Source organism: Emys orbicularis, chromosome 6 (assembly GCF_028017835.1).
Source record: "Emys orbicularis isolate rEmyOrb1 chromosome 6, rEmyOrb1.hap1, whole genome shotgun sequence".
Taxonomy (NCBI): Eukaryota; Metazoa; Chordata; order Testudines; family Emydidae; genus Emys; species Emys orbicularis.
The window spans coordinates 103,080,474-103,097,010 of record NC_088688.1 but is presented as its reverse complement, the minus strand read 5'-3'; the positions used below and the strand labels follow the sequence as shown (position 1 = coordinate 103,097,010).

At 39.2% G+C, this 16,537-nt stretch overlaps 1 protein-coding gene and 1 non-coding gene across 2 annotated transcripts in view; one reads left to right on the top strand and one right to left on the bottom strand.

Annotated features, from left to right (window-relative positions):
- The window catches only part of RASEF (RAS and EF-hand domain containing), a 51,958-nt gene that overhangs the window by 10,715 nt on the left and 24,706 nt on the right, over nt 1-16,537 (top strand). The window contains exons 2-4 of the mRNA XM_065406855.1: nt 8,519-8,665; nt 11,173-11,263; nt 15,669-15,764. Of these exons, the coding sequence (XP_065262927.1) occupies nt 8,519-8,665; nt 11,173-11,263; nt 15,669-15,764 (334 nt within the window). The remainder of the gene's footprint in view (nt 1-8,518; nt 8,666-11,172; nt 11,264-15,668; nt 15,765-16,537) is intronic.
- On the bottom strand, nt 5,651-5,768 carry LOC135880721 (U5 spliceosomal RNA). Its single transcript, XR_010561499.1, has one exon. It is a non-coding gene; the product is annotated as a U5 spliceosomal RNA (small nuclear RNA).

Below are 16,537 nucleotides of genomic sequence, written 5' to 3'. Positions count from 1 at the left end.
AAGAGATTTCAATAAGCAAGGCTCAGGAATTATTTCAGTAAACGTAACACTAAAAGGCACAAAATAAGCCTTAATTGTTTTCAGTATTAATGATCCATCTCCCAATCAAATCGGCATTCAGTATAGTAGTAGATGTTAGATATACAGTATCTGTGGGCAGGTACTCTGTTTCTACGTACTGTATAGTGCATATTTTGAAACTAGCTTAATTTTTTAGACAACTGTTATGGGATGTGTCTTGCCTGTCTGCAGTCTGATTTATTGATTGTCCAATTAATTTAATTTAGCTTGCTGTCAGGATGCCTTCAAAGCATGTGTTATAGTTGCCTCTATTATCATTTGAAGTTAGATGGGAGAAGTACATTTATCTTTTTTTCCTCCAAAGAAAGATTTTCTTTCCACAAATTTCCGGGGGTGAGTTTAGTCAGTTTCCTACGTGAGGCATTCACTGTGAGCCGAAGTGTTGTTTGCCAGTTAGCCTTTATACTCAGTGAGCAATTGTGCTAGTAGCACAAAAAGTGGAAAGTGTTTCCAGACTAGTAACCTAGTATAATGCAACACATCTGATTTTAACTGAATCTTTTTATGTTGTTGCTTTCTTTTCATTCAAGACATAACCATTCTTCCTTTATATTAAATCAAATGCAATGAGTAATTAAGCACAAAAAGACAGTGATTTCGTTTTATATGCAGTGAGCTACCTATTGGAGCATATTTGCATGAGCCTTAGAAGTTCTCCTTTATTGAGAACTGAGGCACACATCAGATTATACAACTAAAAGCTATTTGACTTTATCTGAGTATTCAGTTACCCTCACACCTATTGAAATTTCAATTGCCAACATTAAAAGACAACAGCAGGGTATTTTTAAGTCTGTATAAAAAGGACAGCAGCTTTTTCCTCCCTGAAATTAGAATAAGGAATGATCCAACGCCCACTGACACCTCAAGAGAAAACTCGTGCTTGCAAATCATGTAACCATCAAATGTGCCAGCAGTTATTGATGTCTGCAAATGGTGGACTATGGATAGTGACTTCTTTTGGATTTTGTCTCCTTTTATGCCCCAGACAGGGATTTCATGCCCCAGCAAGATGTTGGTGGGATGGGGGGAGGAGAGGAATAGGGGTAGGGAAGAGAGAGCTTTTCAGGGCCAGCTCCTGAATCCCACTACCTGGAAAAATTTGATTTCTTTCCCCACCCATCTTACAGGACTCTGAGCTTCAGTCTGAAATATACCCAAGTAAATATAAACTAAAAATGATGTGAGGAAGTGTATGCAGGGCCGGCGCAACCCATTAGGCGACCTAGGCGATCGCCTAGGGCGCTGCAATTTGGGGGGCGGCGACTGCGGCGGTATTTCCATGGCGGGACTTTCCGCCGCCCTAGGCGGCGGAAAACCTGGCAGCGCTCCTGAGTGTATGCTACATAAGTAGAAAGGTCATTAAATGTAAGGTTATAAATATTCTCTCTCTGAAAATCCCACCATTTTTCCATGCTTTTCACTACAAAGCTCCACTTCTGTTATCTATTCCTTTCTTTGTGCCTTACTTCATTTTACTTCCTATGTGTGATTGTAGGCTCCCATCTCTTCAGGACAAGAATTTAATTTTATTTCATTTCTATAAAGTTGGAGCTATGTGAATGTTAATTTTGTTCATAATAGCTCTTCTATGGAACTATGCAAGTAACTGATTTTCCATAAAATATCAGTAGATCTTTAAAATTTAATAAACTCAGCATAACATTGGCGTGGACAAAGCTACCAAATCTGCAAAATAATGTACAAAATAATCATGACTGAAAAATGTGTATCAGTGTCTACTGCATAAAAAGCTGCATTTCAGGATAACACTCAAGAAAGGAGCGATGGCTAAAAGAGGGCAAAACCTTCCACAGTGCACTCATTCAAAGCACTTGAGACAGATAAACAGGTACTGTCTAGACCTTCCAATTTGTTCCCAGAGCTTCAATCACTAGCGCTATTATGAGAAAACTGTGTTCCTGAAAAACATTCTGGTCCTGATTCTGACTGCACTAATACCAATGTAAATCAGGAATAACTCCACTGAAATAAATTGTTACACAGATGTAAAACTGAAAGATAAAGTTAGGAGGCATGAGATCAGAATCAGGCCTGTAGCATATTAATATGAAAACGAGTACTCCAAGCATCCTAACTGGCTTCAGAATTCCAATGTCCATAAGGATTAAAAGTTTCTAGGCCCTTTTTATACAGGTTTTGCAAATGCACTTGACAATTGTGCATAAACACAATTTAAACTTGTTTGTGGCTGAACTGGGTTCCAAGATGCCTTGATTTGTCAGTGTGCATGGAGGCATGCCGCAGAGTCATGTTTTTAAAAAAAAAAAAAAAAAAAAAGAGCTCTACCTTAGGTCATCTCTACCTGGCCTCGCTCTAATGCACTTTAGCTCCATTCATGGTGGCTAGCCAAACTACGGTAGAGCCTGCTTTCCCTACAACTGCATAAAATGGAGATGGGTTTGAGCTGATACGGATCTGAAATTTGGAGTGTTTGATCTGGAGTTTTCAGGCCAATCTCTGTCTTAAACACTGTTGTAAATACCTGTCCAGGCATGACCTTAAGATGAAGCAAGGTATATTCAGGGCAGGTATACATCAATACCCAGAATGCTTTTCTGTTCTACATTTATTGAAAAGCTCTACTTTGGGAACATGCCTTTTGGGAATAGCTGGCAGATTGCACAACAGGGATTCAGTCCCTAGTGACAATGAATAGCAATAATTTCTTTCACATTATTTTTAAAACATCTATCCCATGCAATAATATTTATATACATCTCTGGGTGTACACATTTTTAAGAGTTAAAAGCTTGGCACTTGGAAGTGAAGGAGGCCAAAAAAACCATTGAACAGTCTTAAAGAATTCAAACTGGGTTAATTTTTAAATTGAAAGTTCTGAATTTTCTAACATTGAAATACAAACTTTTTAGTCTCCCTCTATCCCATCAAAACAATCTGAGTTTCAAATATTAGATATTCACAATGCACTGCTCAGGAATAAGTTGCAGACCACAACTTATTTTCATAGTTTATTCAGCAAACAATTTTGAATAACTAGTACATTTTTGAAAAGTAATCTCTCCATAAAGAGTTGGAAAAAATGGACAGCATGAATCAGTTAAATTATTCAGTACAATGACTCTGTCCTGCTGTAATTATGCCAGTAAAGTGCCCCAAACTATGTGAAAGCAGAACAGTGGTTGAAAAATATGCAAATAAGCAATTCAGAAAAATTATTTTCATAACCATCAAACACTCACTGCACAAGGCCACATCCTTCTAAAATTCTGTGAATTTATAAAATATTACAGTGAGATTGCAAGTTAATGTTACAAAATTCAGATACTTGAGGTGATTAAGTCAATGGCACTACTGATAATTTGTGAAAATGTATTTCATCTTGCTCAAGATGCCAGTGGTCAAATGGAATTATAGCAAATTTGTTACAAATTTTTAATTTCTTCTGTGTTTTTCTGTTGCTTCTGTGGGCTGTTGAGTCATGTTTTTAATTAAGATTTTATGCAAAGCTGTCACTGACGTGCTCAGGTAAGTGCCATCAACATCCCCTAGCTGTCAGTTTCAGTTTTAAAAAATAAAACTCCCAGTGGCTATTGCAGCTTCTGTTGGGTGTTGCACTACTGTGGTTGTGTGGGTTTTGCTTTACCTCTTAGACCTAACTGGCTCTGCATAAAAATATGCCACTAGGGTGTTCTGAATCTAGCTCTGACTGCTGTAATTGGGCCAGTGAGGAACAATGAACATAAAGAGGTTTTTGGATCACATAGCTAGCCTAAAGTACTATAACAGCTACTTATGTTTCTGACATCAACATCTTAATACAAAGCTTACCCACATCTGTGCGCAGTCAGATACAGTGGTAGTGAAGCATTGCTTTCAACCTTAGTTCTTTGTGTTTGTTCATTTGTTTAATCTTTGATGTCAGAAAATAGAACACTGAGAGAGGAGTGGCAGTGACACTCTTGGAACAGGAACAAAAATGTAAAATTGTAAAAATACAGAACAAAGCTTCACCACTGGCGCAAGGAGTTTGTTGTAGGGAGAGACCAGTGTACTTCATTAATTTTCAGTTTGTCAGCATGAGGCATTGTAGCTGCATATGCTGTACTGTAAGCAAGAACCTATTGGTCAGTGCACTAAAGATGCTTTAGTAGTAATATTTTACATGAGTACAGTGCTTTCTGCCCCAAAGGATCTTTCCAACCACAAAGCACACTAGATTTACACATATAGCTCCACTAGGATGGTGGGAATCAGTCAAGCAGTACTGTACAACACTGGAGTGAGGAGGGCCTGAGCATTGTTTTGCCAAGGACTTTTTTTTTTTTTTTTTTTTCTTGTGAAGAACACAACACAACCCCCCTACTCTTGTGAAAGGGTTGATACGGTCTCTTCTGTCCAAACAGAGCTGACAGAACCTGTATGTGCAATACAGATGTGTGAGCATACAGATGTATGTGCAATACCTAAAAAAAACTTCCACAAACATTTTCTCAAATAAAAAAATTGAATAAATTTTGGCTATGTTTGTGTTTGCTTTCTGTGAATACTATAACAAAGAGTTTTATTGGCAGGAACTTTCATGGAAGCAGCAAATTTAGAACAGATATAAAATATTTGTGAAATGCAAATTTTGAACTCAGATGTATGTGCACACCAAAAACCTGATTCTAAAAAGTTGTGCTCATCCATCTGAGGAGGCAGAAACATGCCGTGATCTATGTACAGGGCCGGCACCAACTCAGCAAGCAGGTGCTTGGGGCGGCCAACGGAGGGGGGCGGCATGTCCGGCTCTTTGGCGGCAATTCGGCGGCAGGTCCCTCTCGGAGCAAAGGACCTGCTGCTGAATTGCCGCCAAAGAATGAAGCGGCAGTGGTAGAGCTGCTGCCGAAGTGCCGCAGATCACTATCACGGCTTTTTTTTTTGCTGCTTGGGGCGGCAAAAACCCTGAAGCCGGCCCTGTCTATGTATCCTGTCAAAACTAACCAATGCAATTAGTTTTGAATATCAAATGCTCTCAATAAACTGATCACAAATCATCTATGGGCCAAGAATTTTTCATTTTTTGGGGGGTGAATAATACCTACTAATGAATAAGAGCAGCCATACTGAGTCAGACCAAGGGTTCATCTAGCCCAGTATCCTGTCTTCCATCAGTGGCCAATGCCAGGTGCCCCAGAGGGAATGAACAGAACATGTCATTATCAAGTGATCCATCCCCTGTCGCCCATTCCCATGTGTCTTATTGATATGTGTCGTCTTGACAATTAACAAAAAGAAAAACTCATTGAATAATGTAGTCACTACACATTTTTTGCTCAGCTTTAGATTTTACGTTCACATCCCAAAGACCCGAGAGTGCTGATCCAAATAATGTTGAATGTATCTACCTTAGAGGGATGAAGGATTCATTTGACTATGGTGGATTTTGATATACAAAGAACACATTTTCTTTTATTTAGGGCCCAATCCTGACTTAAATTAGTAGTCCTTACTCATCTGAGTAGTATTGTTGAGTTAAAAGTGACCGCTAATAATACTACAATAATTAATTAATACCTACTTTGTAAATGTTGGCAGGATCCGGCCCTCAATTTGTTTTTGCCGGGCAAAATCTAAACCATTCTAAACTCTCCTTGTTTTGCCTAAGGAAATCTTTAGTAAAAGGCGAAAGATTTATACGATCTGAAGAGAAACCAGAGTATATACTACACGATATGAACCATAGCATCTCAACTTTGTCTTGCCCTTGTAATACTGAGAACAAAGTAATAAGAGGATGGAATTTCAGCCTTTGAATTTCTTTGTTTTCCCTCATTTAAAAATTAATTAAGCATGGTGATAGTTTGTATTTAATGTCAGTGGTGTTTTAACTTTTATATTAGTGTCAAATGAAAATGCCCTTATCTGTATTTTAAATGTGGGTTATTGACCAAACTGTGTAAATATGCGTTAAGGGAGTTTTTTAATTACTGGTTATTCATGCATAGTCATGACTGGATAAACCTGGTTAGTACCATGATCATTATGAATCATGATATTACTTTAAAAATATGTTATGAAACATGCAACTGTGCATATATGGCAGAGAATCTTCAAAGATTATTACAAGTGTTGAAATTTTAACTTATAGAAATACCTAATATACCTAAAGTACTAGCCTGTATAAAAGAAATGATTTCTGAGAACGATAGTTTAGGTGCACAAAAATGCCATGAGCATCAGTAAATCTGCATTTCGTTGTGCTCTTGGTACATTGCCATATATTCAACTTGTACATCAAAGTTTCAGCCTATAGATTTTTACAGTCTCCTAGAAGTTCTGCAGTTGTTTAAAATGGTATGTGAGCTATAGCAGCAGTTATGGTACAGTTGTAATAGAATAATGCATACTGCTGGTGGGAAATCATATGGAGACACTGTGAGAAGGTATGTTGATAACCTACACCATGGATTTACAGTATGAGGTGCTTAAAGTAGATAAAGTACTAGCTACAGAAAACATGAATCCTCATTCTATAAAAAAGTGTCCAAGGAGATGCAAACCTTTTAAGTTATATTTTAAATAATGCTGCATTTGTAAGAGATTCTTCATGACTGGATAACTGCAAGTATAATTTCATTATTGGAAAAGGGTCAAGTGTATAATCTTGGGGAAAATCTTAGAAACTTTTCATTTAAAAATTTCAAACTTTTCTGTAAAAAGGAAAAGAGAAAATTTACACATGGTATATTAGATATGGTGCTGGAGTAGGACTCAGAAAACTTTGGTTTCATTCTATTTTCTGCCACTGACCCACTGGATGACCTTGGGCAAAACATCACCTCCCCATACCTCAGCTTCCCTTCCCATTTTCTCTGTCTATTTAGGTTGTAAACTCTTCAGGGCAGGATCCATCTCTGTGTGTATAGTGCCTCACATCATCTGGCTCTGATCTTCGTTGGGGCCTCTAGGTCCTACCATAATAATATTTCCAGTACGGTAATCAGATTTATAATCCAAGTAACAGAAGTATCTAGCATGTAATAAAATATATTACACAACTATAGTTCCTGATGATAAGGTCAAAGAGTTCAATGAGTTCATTGTATTCTTCAGTAGTAACCTCTGTAATATTGTTCTCTTTTCTTAAGCTGTTGCGTGTTTTGTTGTTATTTTGCCAAGAGCAAACACAAAAATTGTTTGATTAGGCAGTCAGGAATTTTTGTATTATAATTTATGAAGGGAGTCTGCATTAAAAAAATGAGCATGTTGTTCTGCACAATGGCAGAGTTTTTATAAGTGGTGTTTTTTCTTGTAAAAGTTTTCAGCGACTGTATACACACACACACACACACACACACACACACACACACACACACACACACACACACACACACACAATTTTTTGCTTTCCTTAAACATCTACTCTTTTTCACATGAGAATGGTATATAGGAATGGCATCTTAGAAAGATTACTTTTTTATTTTTTGTCAAATAGAGCAGACAAAGTTCCAAGAATAAAATGATTGGAATTAAAATAATTTGTTTTATACCAGTGATTTTTTTACTCAGTGTTCCTTGACAATTTACTTCCTGGTTAAATAAAAAATGTTGGTCACTATCTATAAAGCTGTAAATGGTCTGGGCCCCAGATATCTCAGAATTCACCTTATGCATCACTATGACAAATGAAATTACTGATTCTGATTTACTAATGTGTTATTCATTGAGTCATCTCTGTCTTCTTTTCTCCAAGAAAATATACCCAACTCCTTAACCTTCCATTATAACTTAGGTGCTTGAGATGGTGTCTCTTTTACACTATGCAGCAGCCTCCAACAGGAATAATCTCCTTATATAGTATGATTAGCAGTAGTGCACTCAGTGGGCCTGATTTACCACTCTGATACTCCAGTTTTACCCTGCACTTTACACAACTAAGGCTTGGTCTACACTAACCCCCCAATTCGAACTAAGGTACGCAACTTCAGCTACGTGAATAACGTAGCTGAAGTCGACGTACCTTAGTTTGAACTTACCGCGGTCCAGACGCAGCAGGCAGGCTCCCCCGTCGACTCCGCGTACTCCTCGCACCGAGCAGGATTACCGGAGTCGACGGCGAGCACTTCTGGGTTCGATTTATCGCGTCCAGACAAGACGCGATAAATCGAACCCAGAAGTTCGATTGCCTGCCGTTGAACCAGCGCGGTAAGTATAGACAAGCCCTAACATAAGTAATATGAAATGATTTAAGTAATACTTCGAAAAGGTTTTTCTGGGAGAAGTATAGTGCAGTAAAGAGACTGGAAGGGGCAGATGCTGTGCGGAATGTTTCAAATCTGTATTTGCCTTGTTAAATTTTAAAATCTGAGACACAGGTTGTTTTCATTTTGAATAAATTTTGGAAGCCTAATGTAGTGTTTTTGTGTAAGGAAATATGCTTCATTGTTTTTGTTTGTTTGTTTGTTTCCAGGCAAGAGCAGGCCAGTGTTCTGTATGCGAACATCAGCTTAGTGGAACCAAGATTAATTCAGCCTTATGAACATGTTATTAAGAACTTCATCCAAGAGATCAAACTTCAAAGCATAGAGATGGAAAGCTTGGCCATATCTGTAAAAAGGTACAGGGGATAGTTCTGAATGTCAAATGTGTGCAGTTATGCAGTTGTGAACTTCACCACTTATGCCTGTAGTACAGTGTGTTGGTTAAAGTTACCTGGTATTAATGGCAAAACATGTTGAACAGAATATTTTCATTTTTAGGCTATTAAACTGACAAGTTGAAAGAATCACAGGGTTTTGGGTTTTTTTATACAAACCAGATAATTTGCAAATTGCAAATGATTCTGTATGTAATTACTTACACTTTGGATAAATTCTGGGACCAGCCTTGGATCCAAAGGCAGGCTAAGATCCCAGATTTTAATAACTAAAAAAAATTTGGTGTTTCTTTTTTTGGTTGTAACTGTAACTTTGAATAGACATGACTGTCATTTGCTTTTACAAATATTATTTTTGTATCTCCAGCTTCAAAGAGAGTATTTAGGTAGTATGTTTGGGTACTGTACAGGCAGTCCTTGACTTTATGACATTCGATTTAGGATGAACAACACTTACGTTTCTGAATTGACACCCTGATTCAACTTACGACAATTGGTTTTGACTTTACGACACTCGGTCCCGCAATGGAGCGGATTGCGGTTCAGAGTTATGATGTTTTGACTTACGATACACTTTTCAGGAACCAATTGTGTCGTAAGTCCGAGGACTGCCTGTATCTTAATGTTTGTAACTATATCGTATTGGCATATTTTTATACTACATATTAAAATTCCTGTATGTCAGGGAAGCTAAAAATGATTCTGTTCTAAAAAGTGACTGTGCAAATGTTATGATGATGTTCCCAGTTCATTGTGTCTCAGTGAATCCAGACTAAATTTGCTCAGTTTACAAGTCAGAAACTTTTAATTTCCAGTCCTGCAAACTCAGCCTTGGCTTTGAGAGTCAAGCTGATTTCTTTCCTTCTTGTACATCATCTCCAGTAATATCATAGAAACGTAGGACTGGAAGTGACCTTGAGAGATCATCTAGTCCACTCCCCTGCACTCATGGCAGGGCTAAATATTATCTAGCCCATACCTGACAGGCATTTCTCTAACCTGCTCTTAAAAATCTCCAGTGATGGGGATTCTAAAACCTCCCTGGGCAATTTTATTCCAGTCAGAGCCGTCTCTTGGTAGGGCGAATCAGGGTGACCGCTCTGGGCCCCACACTTTGGGGGGCCCTGCAGGCCAGTGCTATTGGCTGGCGCTGTCAGTCCCGGAAGACATAGGCATGGGAACTAGTAGTGGGTGCTGCACACCCCTGGCTGCTGCCCCCACCCCATGCCTGGGGTTCTCCCCCCACACCCGGGGTCCCGGCTGCCCAGCTGCCGATGCAGAGCGGGCCCCCCAAGCCGATGGGGGCTGCTTTGTTCCGGGCCCCGCACCCCCTAGGGATGGCCCGATTCCAATGCTTATGTAACATCGACAGACCCCGGTCATCAGCAGGCAGGGTCGAACCTGGGACATCTGAAGTTTAGTGCATGAGCCTTTACTGCATGAGCTAAAAACCACATGGCTGTTAGCTAAGGCTGTAGCAAATTCATTAATCTCTAAGTGGTCTTGGTGCCACTACATGGGATAGAACACCACACCCAGGAGGTGTGTGGGTTACAATTATCCACCCTGACAGGAATTTTTCCTAATGTCCAACTTAAACCACCCTTGCTGCAATTTAAGCCCCTTGCTTCTTGTCCTAGCCTCAAAGGTTAAGGAGAACAATTTTTCTCCCTCTTCCTTGTAACAATCTTTTATGTACTTGGAAAACTGTGATCATGTTCCTTCTCAGTCGTCTCTTCTCCAGACTAAAACAAACCCAATTTTTTCAGTCTTCCCTCATACGTTATGTTTTCTAGACCTTTAATCATTTTTGTTGCTCTTCTCTGGACTTGCTCCGGTAAAGGCTCCAATAAAGGTGCTACATCAAGTTTACATATCAGTCCAAATGTATGTATGAATGGTCATCATCTTCAAATGACTTCCTTGGCTAGGTAATCTCAGATTGTCAGTGGGATGGCACAGCAGTAAATGAAGGCAGAATTTTGTCCCGCCACTGAACCTTAAACTTTAAATTAAATTTATGTATTTTGGACAATGTGTGAGAAGGAATTGAATAAGCCATATCAGTACTGGAATGATAATAGTAGTTAAACAAGTAAAAATATAGCTTTTCCAGTAAAGTAAGTCAATATGACTAAATGTATATAAGGCCTAGATCTATTGAGAAGATGGTGTATTTCTTACATAGTCATTTTTCAGAGGAGGATTTCACTTTAAAGGTTTATTTTAAAGGGAAAAATATGAAACCAACTTTCTCTAAATAGAGCATAAACATCATAGCCTTTTGTCAGTACTGCAGTATCTATCTTTCAGCCACTAATAAAACTGTGACATAATTGCCTCTCATGTTTGGCCCATGTTTCAACATTTGCATGTGTATGTTTGAACTGGATAGGACGTATTTTTTCTCAAATTTTCTTTGAAGTCAATGGAGGACTCATTAGAGTATATTCATGTTTAAATCTTAGAGCTCAGGATAAAGCAGCAATACAGCTCAGTGAAATGGAGGAGGAGATGGATCAGCGGATTCAGGCTGCAGAACACAAAGTCAAGAAGGAAGTGAGTATTAGATATTCCCAGCATTTCATAATTATCAGGTTACTCCTGCCCCTATTGAAGTCAATATTGACTTTAAAGGTGCAGGCTTCAGGCCCCAATTACAGAATATTTCTCATGTTGATTTACAAATGTCTAAAAGTTTATGGTATCACATTTTCCAAATCATCTTATAGGGAAGTACTATCGTTTGTTTTTGATGCCTGTGGTCAAGGTCTACAGGTGTAACTGAGCAATATTTCCACTGAAGTCATTTGCTTGAATGTGGGCTGTAGAGAATTTAGCACAGACTTAAGGTTACCAAATGCCTGAATATCATAGAAATGTAGCACTGCAAGGGACCCCAAAATGTCATCTAGTCCAGCCCCCTGTGCTGAATTAAATTATCCTTCCTTATCCTTTTCTTTTAAAAGCATACATTTGATGCTAATGAGGAATGAAATTCTTAAGGAATGATTTGCACCGTGAATGTTCTAAAAGCCATCCATTTCCCCTGCAGAAGTAGGGGGGTTGTATCTCCATTTAACAAAAATACTTGGACAAAACTCCCATTGAGTTTAAGGAAGGATTGAGGGCTAAATGATTCTCTGGACTTCCATAGGCCTCAGGGCCGGTGCTACCATTCAGGCGAACTAGGCGGTTGCCTAGGGTGCCAAGATTTGGGGGTGCCAAAAAGCGGTGCCCCCAATTTCCCCCCCACAGCAGCTCCGCACCCCCCCCAGCTCGGGGAGCTGTGTGGCAGCTCCCCACCCCAGCTCACCTCTGCTCCAACTCCTCCCCGAGCACGCCGCCCCCGCTCTAATTCTCCTCCCCTCCCAGGCTTGCGGCGCCGAACAGTTGATTGGCGCCGCAAGCCTGGGAGGCAGAAGAAGTGGAGCAGCAACGGCATGCTTGGGGATGGGGTGTAGCAGAGGTGAGCTGGGGTGGGGAGCTGCCGCACGGCTCCCCGGGCCCGGGGGGTGGGGAGCCGCCACTGGTGGGGGTGCCTTAGGGCGGGGGGAGAGCTGCCGCAGGGCTGGGGGGGGGTGGGCGCAAGGTAAAGTTTCGCCTAGGGCGCGAAACTTCCTTGCACCAGCCCTGATAGGCCTGATCCAAAGCGCACTGAAGTCAATGGAAAGACTCCCATTGACTTCAGTGGGCTTTGAATTTGGCCCAGGAAGAGGATAAAACCTCCCAAAGGACATTTTTCCATTTTCCTCACAGAACAGATTGGCTGCTTATGTGTAAGTAACAAATTGCAAGACACAGTGCTCCTATGTTGTTGGGTGGGGAGTGGAAGGGATTGACCACTGAAGGGGACATAGAATGGAAGGATGACAGCACCCCGGGGAAAGGGTCTAATCAGTAGTACCGGTGCCCTAAATTTTTCTGTCTTTACAGAGTTATGTACTGATTATTGTTTGAACTGTTTAATCTGCTTAGACTTTCCTTCCCCAGTTCATGCGCAATTATTTTTTGAGAGATTCCCAGAAGAGGGAGAGAAATCCTGTCCCTATTGTAGTTAATGGGAATTTTGCCATTGTCTTCAGAGATTTTAGGTTTCACCCATTATCTTAATCCAGTTGCAACCTTGATGGACTGTTGGAAGAATCCTTTTCTCTTTATTATTTATGAGAATATATATTAGAACCCTAAATGAACTATGTAATAAAAGGTAGAAAATACAATAAACTACATACTCCTCTTTGTCTATATAACATAATGTTATGTTAAACCACTATTACATTCAAATATAAACCTACTTCAGTATATAATATGCCTAAGAACAAAAATAAAGTTAAGATGGTCTAACACATGCACAATAAATACATCAAATAGTTTTTATTGTTTATTATCACTTATTTATTTGTTTAATTTTTGTAGCCTACACAATATCCTAGGACCAGTCTGCATACTGGAAGACACTGCCCCTTTCACCAAAAGGGAGCACATTATTATAATAAACTGCCAAACACTCATTACCACTTATATCATTAATGGTTATTTGATTGGTTAGTAGGTGAGACGGTAAATGGAATTCGGATAAATATGCTTATGTCATTGTCCTGTAGTATGTTTACAGTAAATACTCATTTTGTAATATAATAATCAGTGATTTATCTATCAGTTTCCTAGAGGGGATAGAACACACATGATGACATCAAGGTCTCAGGTGTGAATTCAGTAAAATGGTGTGTTATAATATGTTTGGCAAATGACAATGTAAATCACAGGAAAATAAGTGGAGGATGGGCACAACTATATATCCTGCTGGGAAGTTATGGAACATTTACATGTAGGAAACAAATACATTACTTCTGGAAGAATTTCCTCTCTGCACACACAAATAAATCGCAATAATAAATAAATAAAATGTAACACTCTCAACAACCATTATGTGATCAACAGATGAACAGGAAACATGTATCAAAGGTCAGGCACAACAAGCCATTGCAGTTGTGCACTCGTCCTGTCTGCTACATATTTCCGAATGTAGATTGTAATCTTTATCCTAATACAAATCAGTCTGTACCACGGGCTAAAGAGTTCTAACGAATATGAATGGATGGACTAAAAATCGGATAAATGACAGTTTTTTAGGACCACTGGGGTGAAATCCTGGCAACATCAAAGTTAATTGCAAAGCTCCTCAATGGATATGTCTACACTGCAATTAAAAACTTGCGGCTGGCCCAAACTGTTAAACAGCTAAGGAGGTGTTTAACAGTGGTGCAGACATTTGGACTTAGGAATCCTGCAAGGGGGGAGGGTCCAAGAGCTTGGGCTCCTGCCTGAGCCCAAATGTCTACACTGCAATTAAAGAACCCCTTAGCCTGAGTCCCACAAGCCTGAGTCAGCTGACACAGGCCAGTTGCGGCTGTTTAATTGCAGTGTAGGCGTACACAATGGAGCCAGGATTTTACCCTTGATACCTAAGTACCAATATCAAGGATGGGCTGTAACTTATTTCTCCTATCATTCTTTAAATTACGTTTCTTTTACATGTTTCTTTCAGTTCAAAGCTCGACATATTTTTCAAAAAGTAAAACGCCCCGAGAGCAAATGTAACTTGCCGAGATATTTATTTTATGGGATTGTTCTAAGCCATAAATCTTAATGGCTGCAGTGAGCACACTATTGTTTCAGACAGTGTGCTGACTCACACCAGTGTGACACCTTCCTCCATATGATATCTGTATTTTGAGTGTTCCCTGCCTTCATGTTTTCACCAGGCAGGCAAACAATTACTGTGCAAGTCATACTTTAGGAATCTGTACAGGTGTCAACAGAAGGAAAATCCTGCACTAGCTGGACAAGTGATTACCTATGTTGCTATAATTAAAACACACGCATACCAAAGGCTCTTTTATGAAAAGAATTGCACCCTGAGTAAAGTTTCGGTCTTTGTTTCTTTCCACAAATAAAATCTGGCAGCTCTCTCAAAATCTTCATTTGCCAATGCTGATTGTTGTGACACCTTCTGGTTTGTAGTGCTCAAGTCAGAGAGGAGGCCTGCAGTGAGTTTAACACTCCCATCTACAGCTCTAGAAGCCTGTGTAAACCTTATTGATTTAAACAAACAAAACCCCAGTAATCCACTTGGACCAATATTCAAACTAAAAACCTTCCTGAGTCCCCTACAAATTAAGATACTGTCACCATCCTTTCTCATATTCACACCTCCCCTTTCCTCCTCTCCAAAATGGGATAACAACAGTATTGCTTTAGTTGTATCTAGAGACACTTGGGATAGATGCATTTTTATAACTATATAAAAATTATATCCGAATATGATACAACAATGCTATACTACTACATTATGTACTGAAGTGTGCATTTGTAGTAGAAGGCTGATTTGAAAAGCATAATCTCTTCCCAGAATATATGATAGTAAAAAAAAAAAAAAAATACAACCCAGGTGAACTCTCCTTTTCAGTTTCATTGTGGACACTGGCAACATTGAAACAAGGAAGTATGACATGAATTACAAAGAACTGTCACCCAAATTTATCTTGGGAACCAGCGTGTGATATTTTCTGAGGGGAGAAGGGGGAGGAGAAAGATTATTTACTCTGGGACCATATGTGTCTTCTGTGCAAATCACACACTTGTCTAAAATCCAGCTGAGTCCACAAAACTGGGTTACGTTTGAATTAAGTAACATTGGTGAACTGACCTGAAGTTTTACTCCAATCTGCTAAACATTTCTCTTCTACAATTCAATGCCCATTTTAGTCAATTGAAAGGCACCTATTGACTTTGAGTGTTGGATAAGACCTGTAATGGAAAGCCAAAGATATGTACTTCAAGTTAAAAGGAAATTGTTTGGCTTTACAATAATGAAATGTTTAATACCTTGGTGACCGAGATTTTAAAGAAAATGTTTAAACCTGTGTTTTGACTGTTAATAAAATACCAAATGTTACAGGAGAAGCGGAAAGCTGAAGAGGCACTAAATAATCTCAAGCGTCAGTATGAGAATGAAGTTGGTGAACTTCAGGTGACAATAAAAAAACTTAAAAAGGTGGGTAGCTTGGACTTGTGCCCAGAATTCTGTGGATGATATAAGAGGGCCTGACCTGGGGAGATGCTAAGTGTTTCTTCCGAGGTAGCTAATGGGAGCTAAGGGTGCCCTGACTTTTGCTGTAAAATTTTTCCAGATAATGTGCATCATTAAATGGCAATTTAAAAATAGTTTTTAAAATTGTGTTGACTAAAATACCCATTGCCGTTGTCCTTGAATCCATTCAGTATAGTTTACTGAAATACTTTGCCAAAGGACCTAACTGCTAGCCAAATAATATTACCAAATGATTGCTTATGATTATCAAGAAACTGGCATTTTGATTACTCAGTAGCAGTCTGGAATTTTATACATTGGAAAGAATCCAATTTATCATTTATAATTATTTGTAATTGACAGAATCATAAAGGGGTGAAAAGGATCTAGTATCATACGTCGTCATATCCATCCTCTTGGCAATGCAGGACTGTTCTTTGCACTATTAGGTTTATCTCTACTATTAATATTCCTATCTCTACGATTAACATTCGTAATACTGCAGAGAACCCCAAATCTGAACTCCCAGTGCAGGGACCAGAATCTGAATTTTGCAGTTGATACGTACATCTGTGATGGGATAAACCAGAACCCCAGAACTGAATGCTCACCTTGAATATTTGAAATTCAGATTTAGGTTTTTGTGGCTGGCCCTTGCTATAGCTATTAGTAATATTGTATGTGTCTTTCAGCAATATGAATCCTGGATGTGAATTGCACTCCATTTTCCTCTTTAT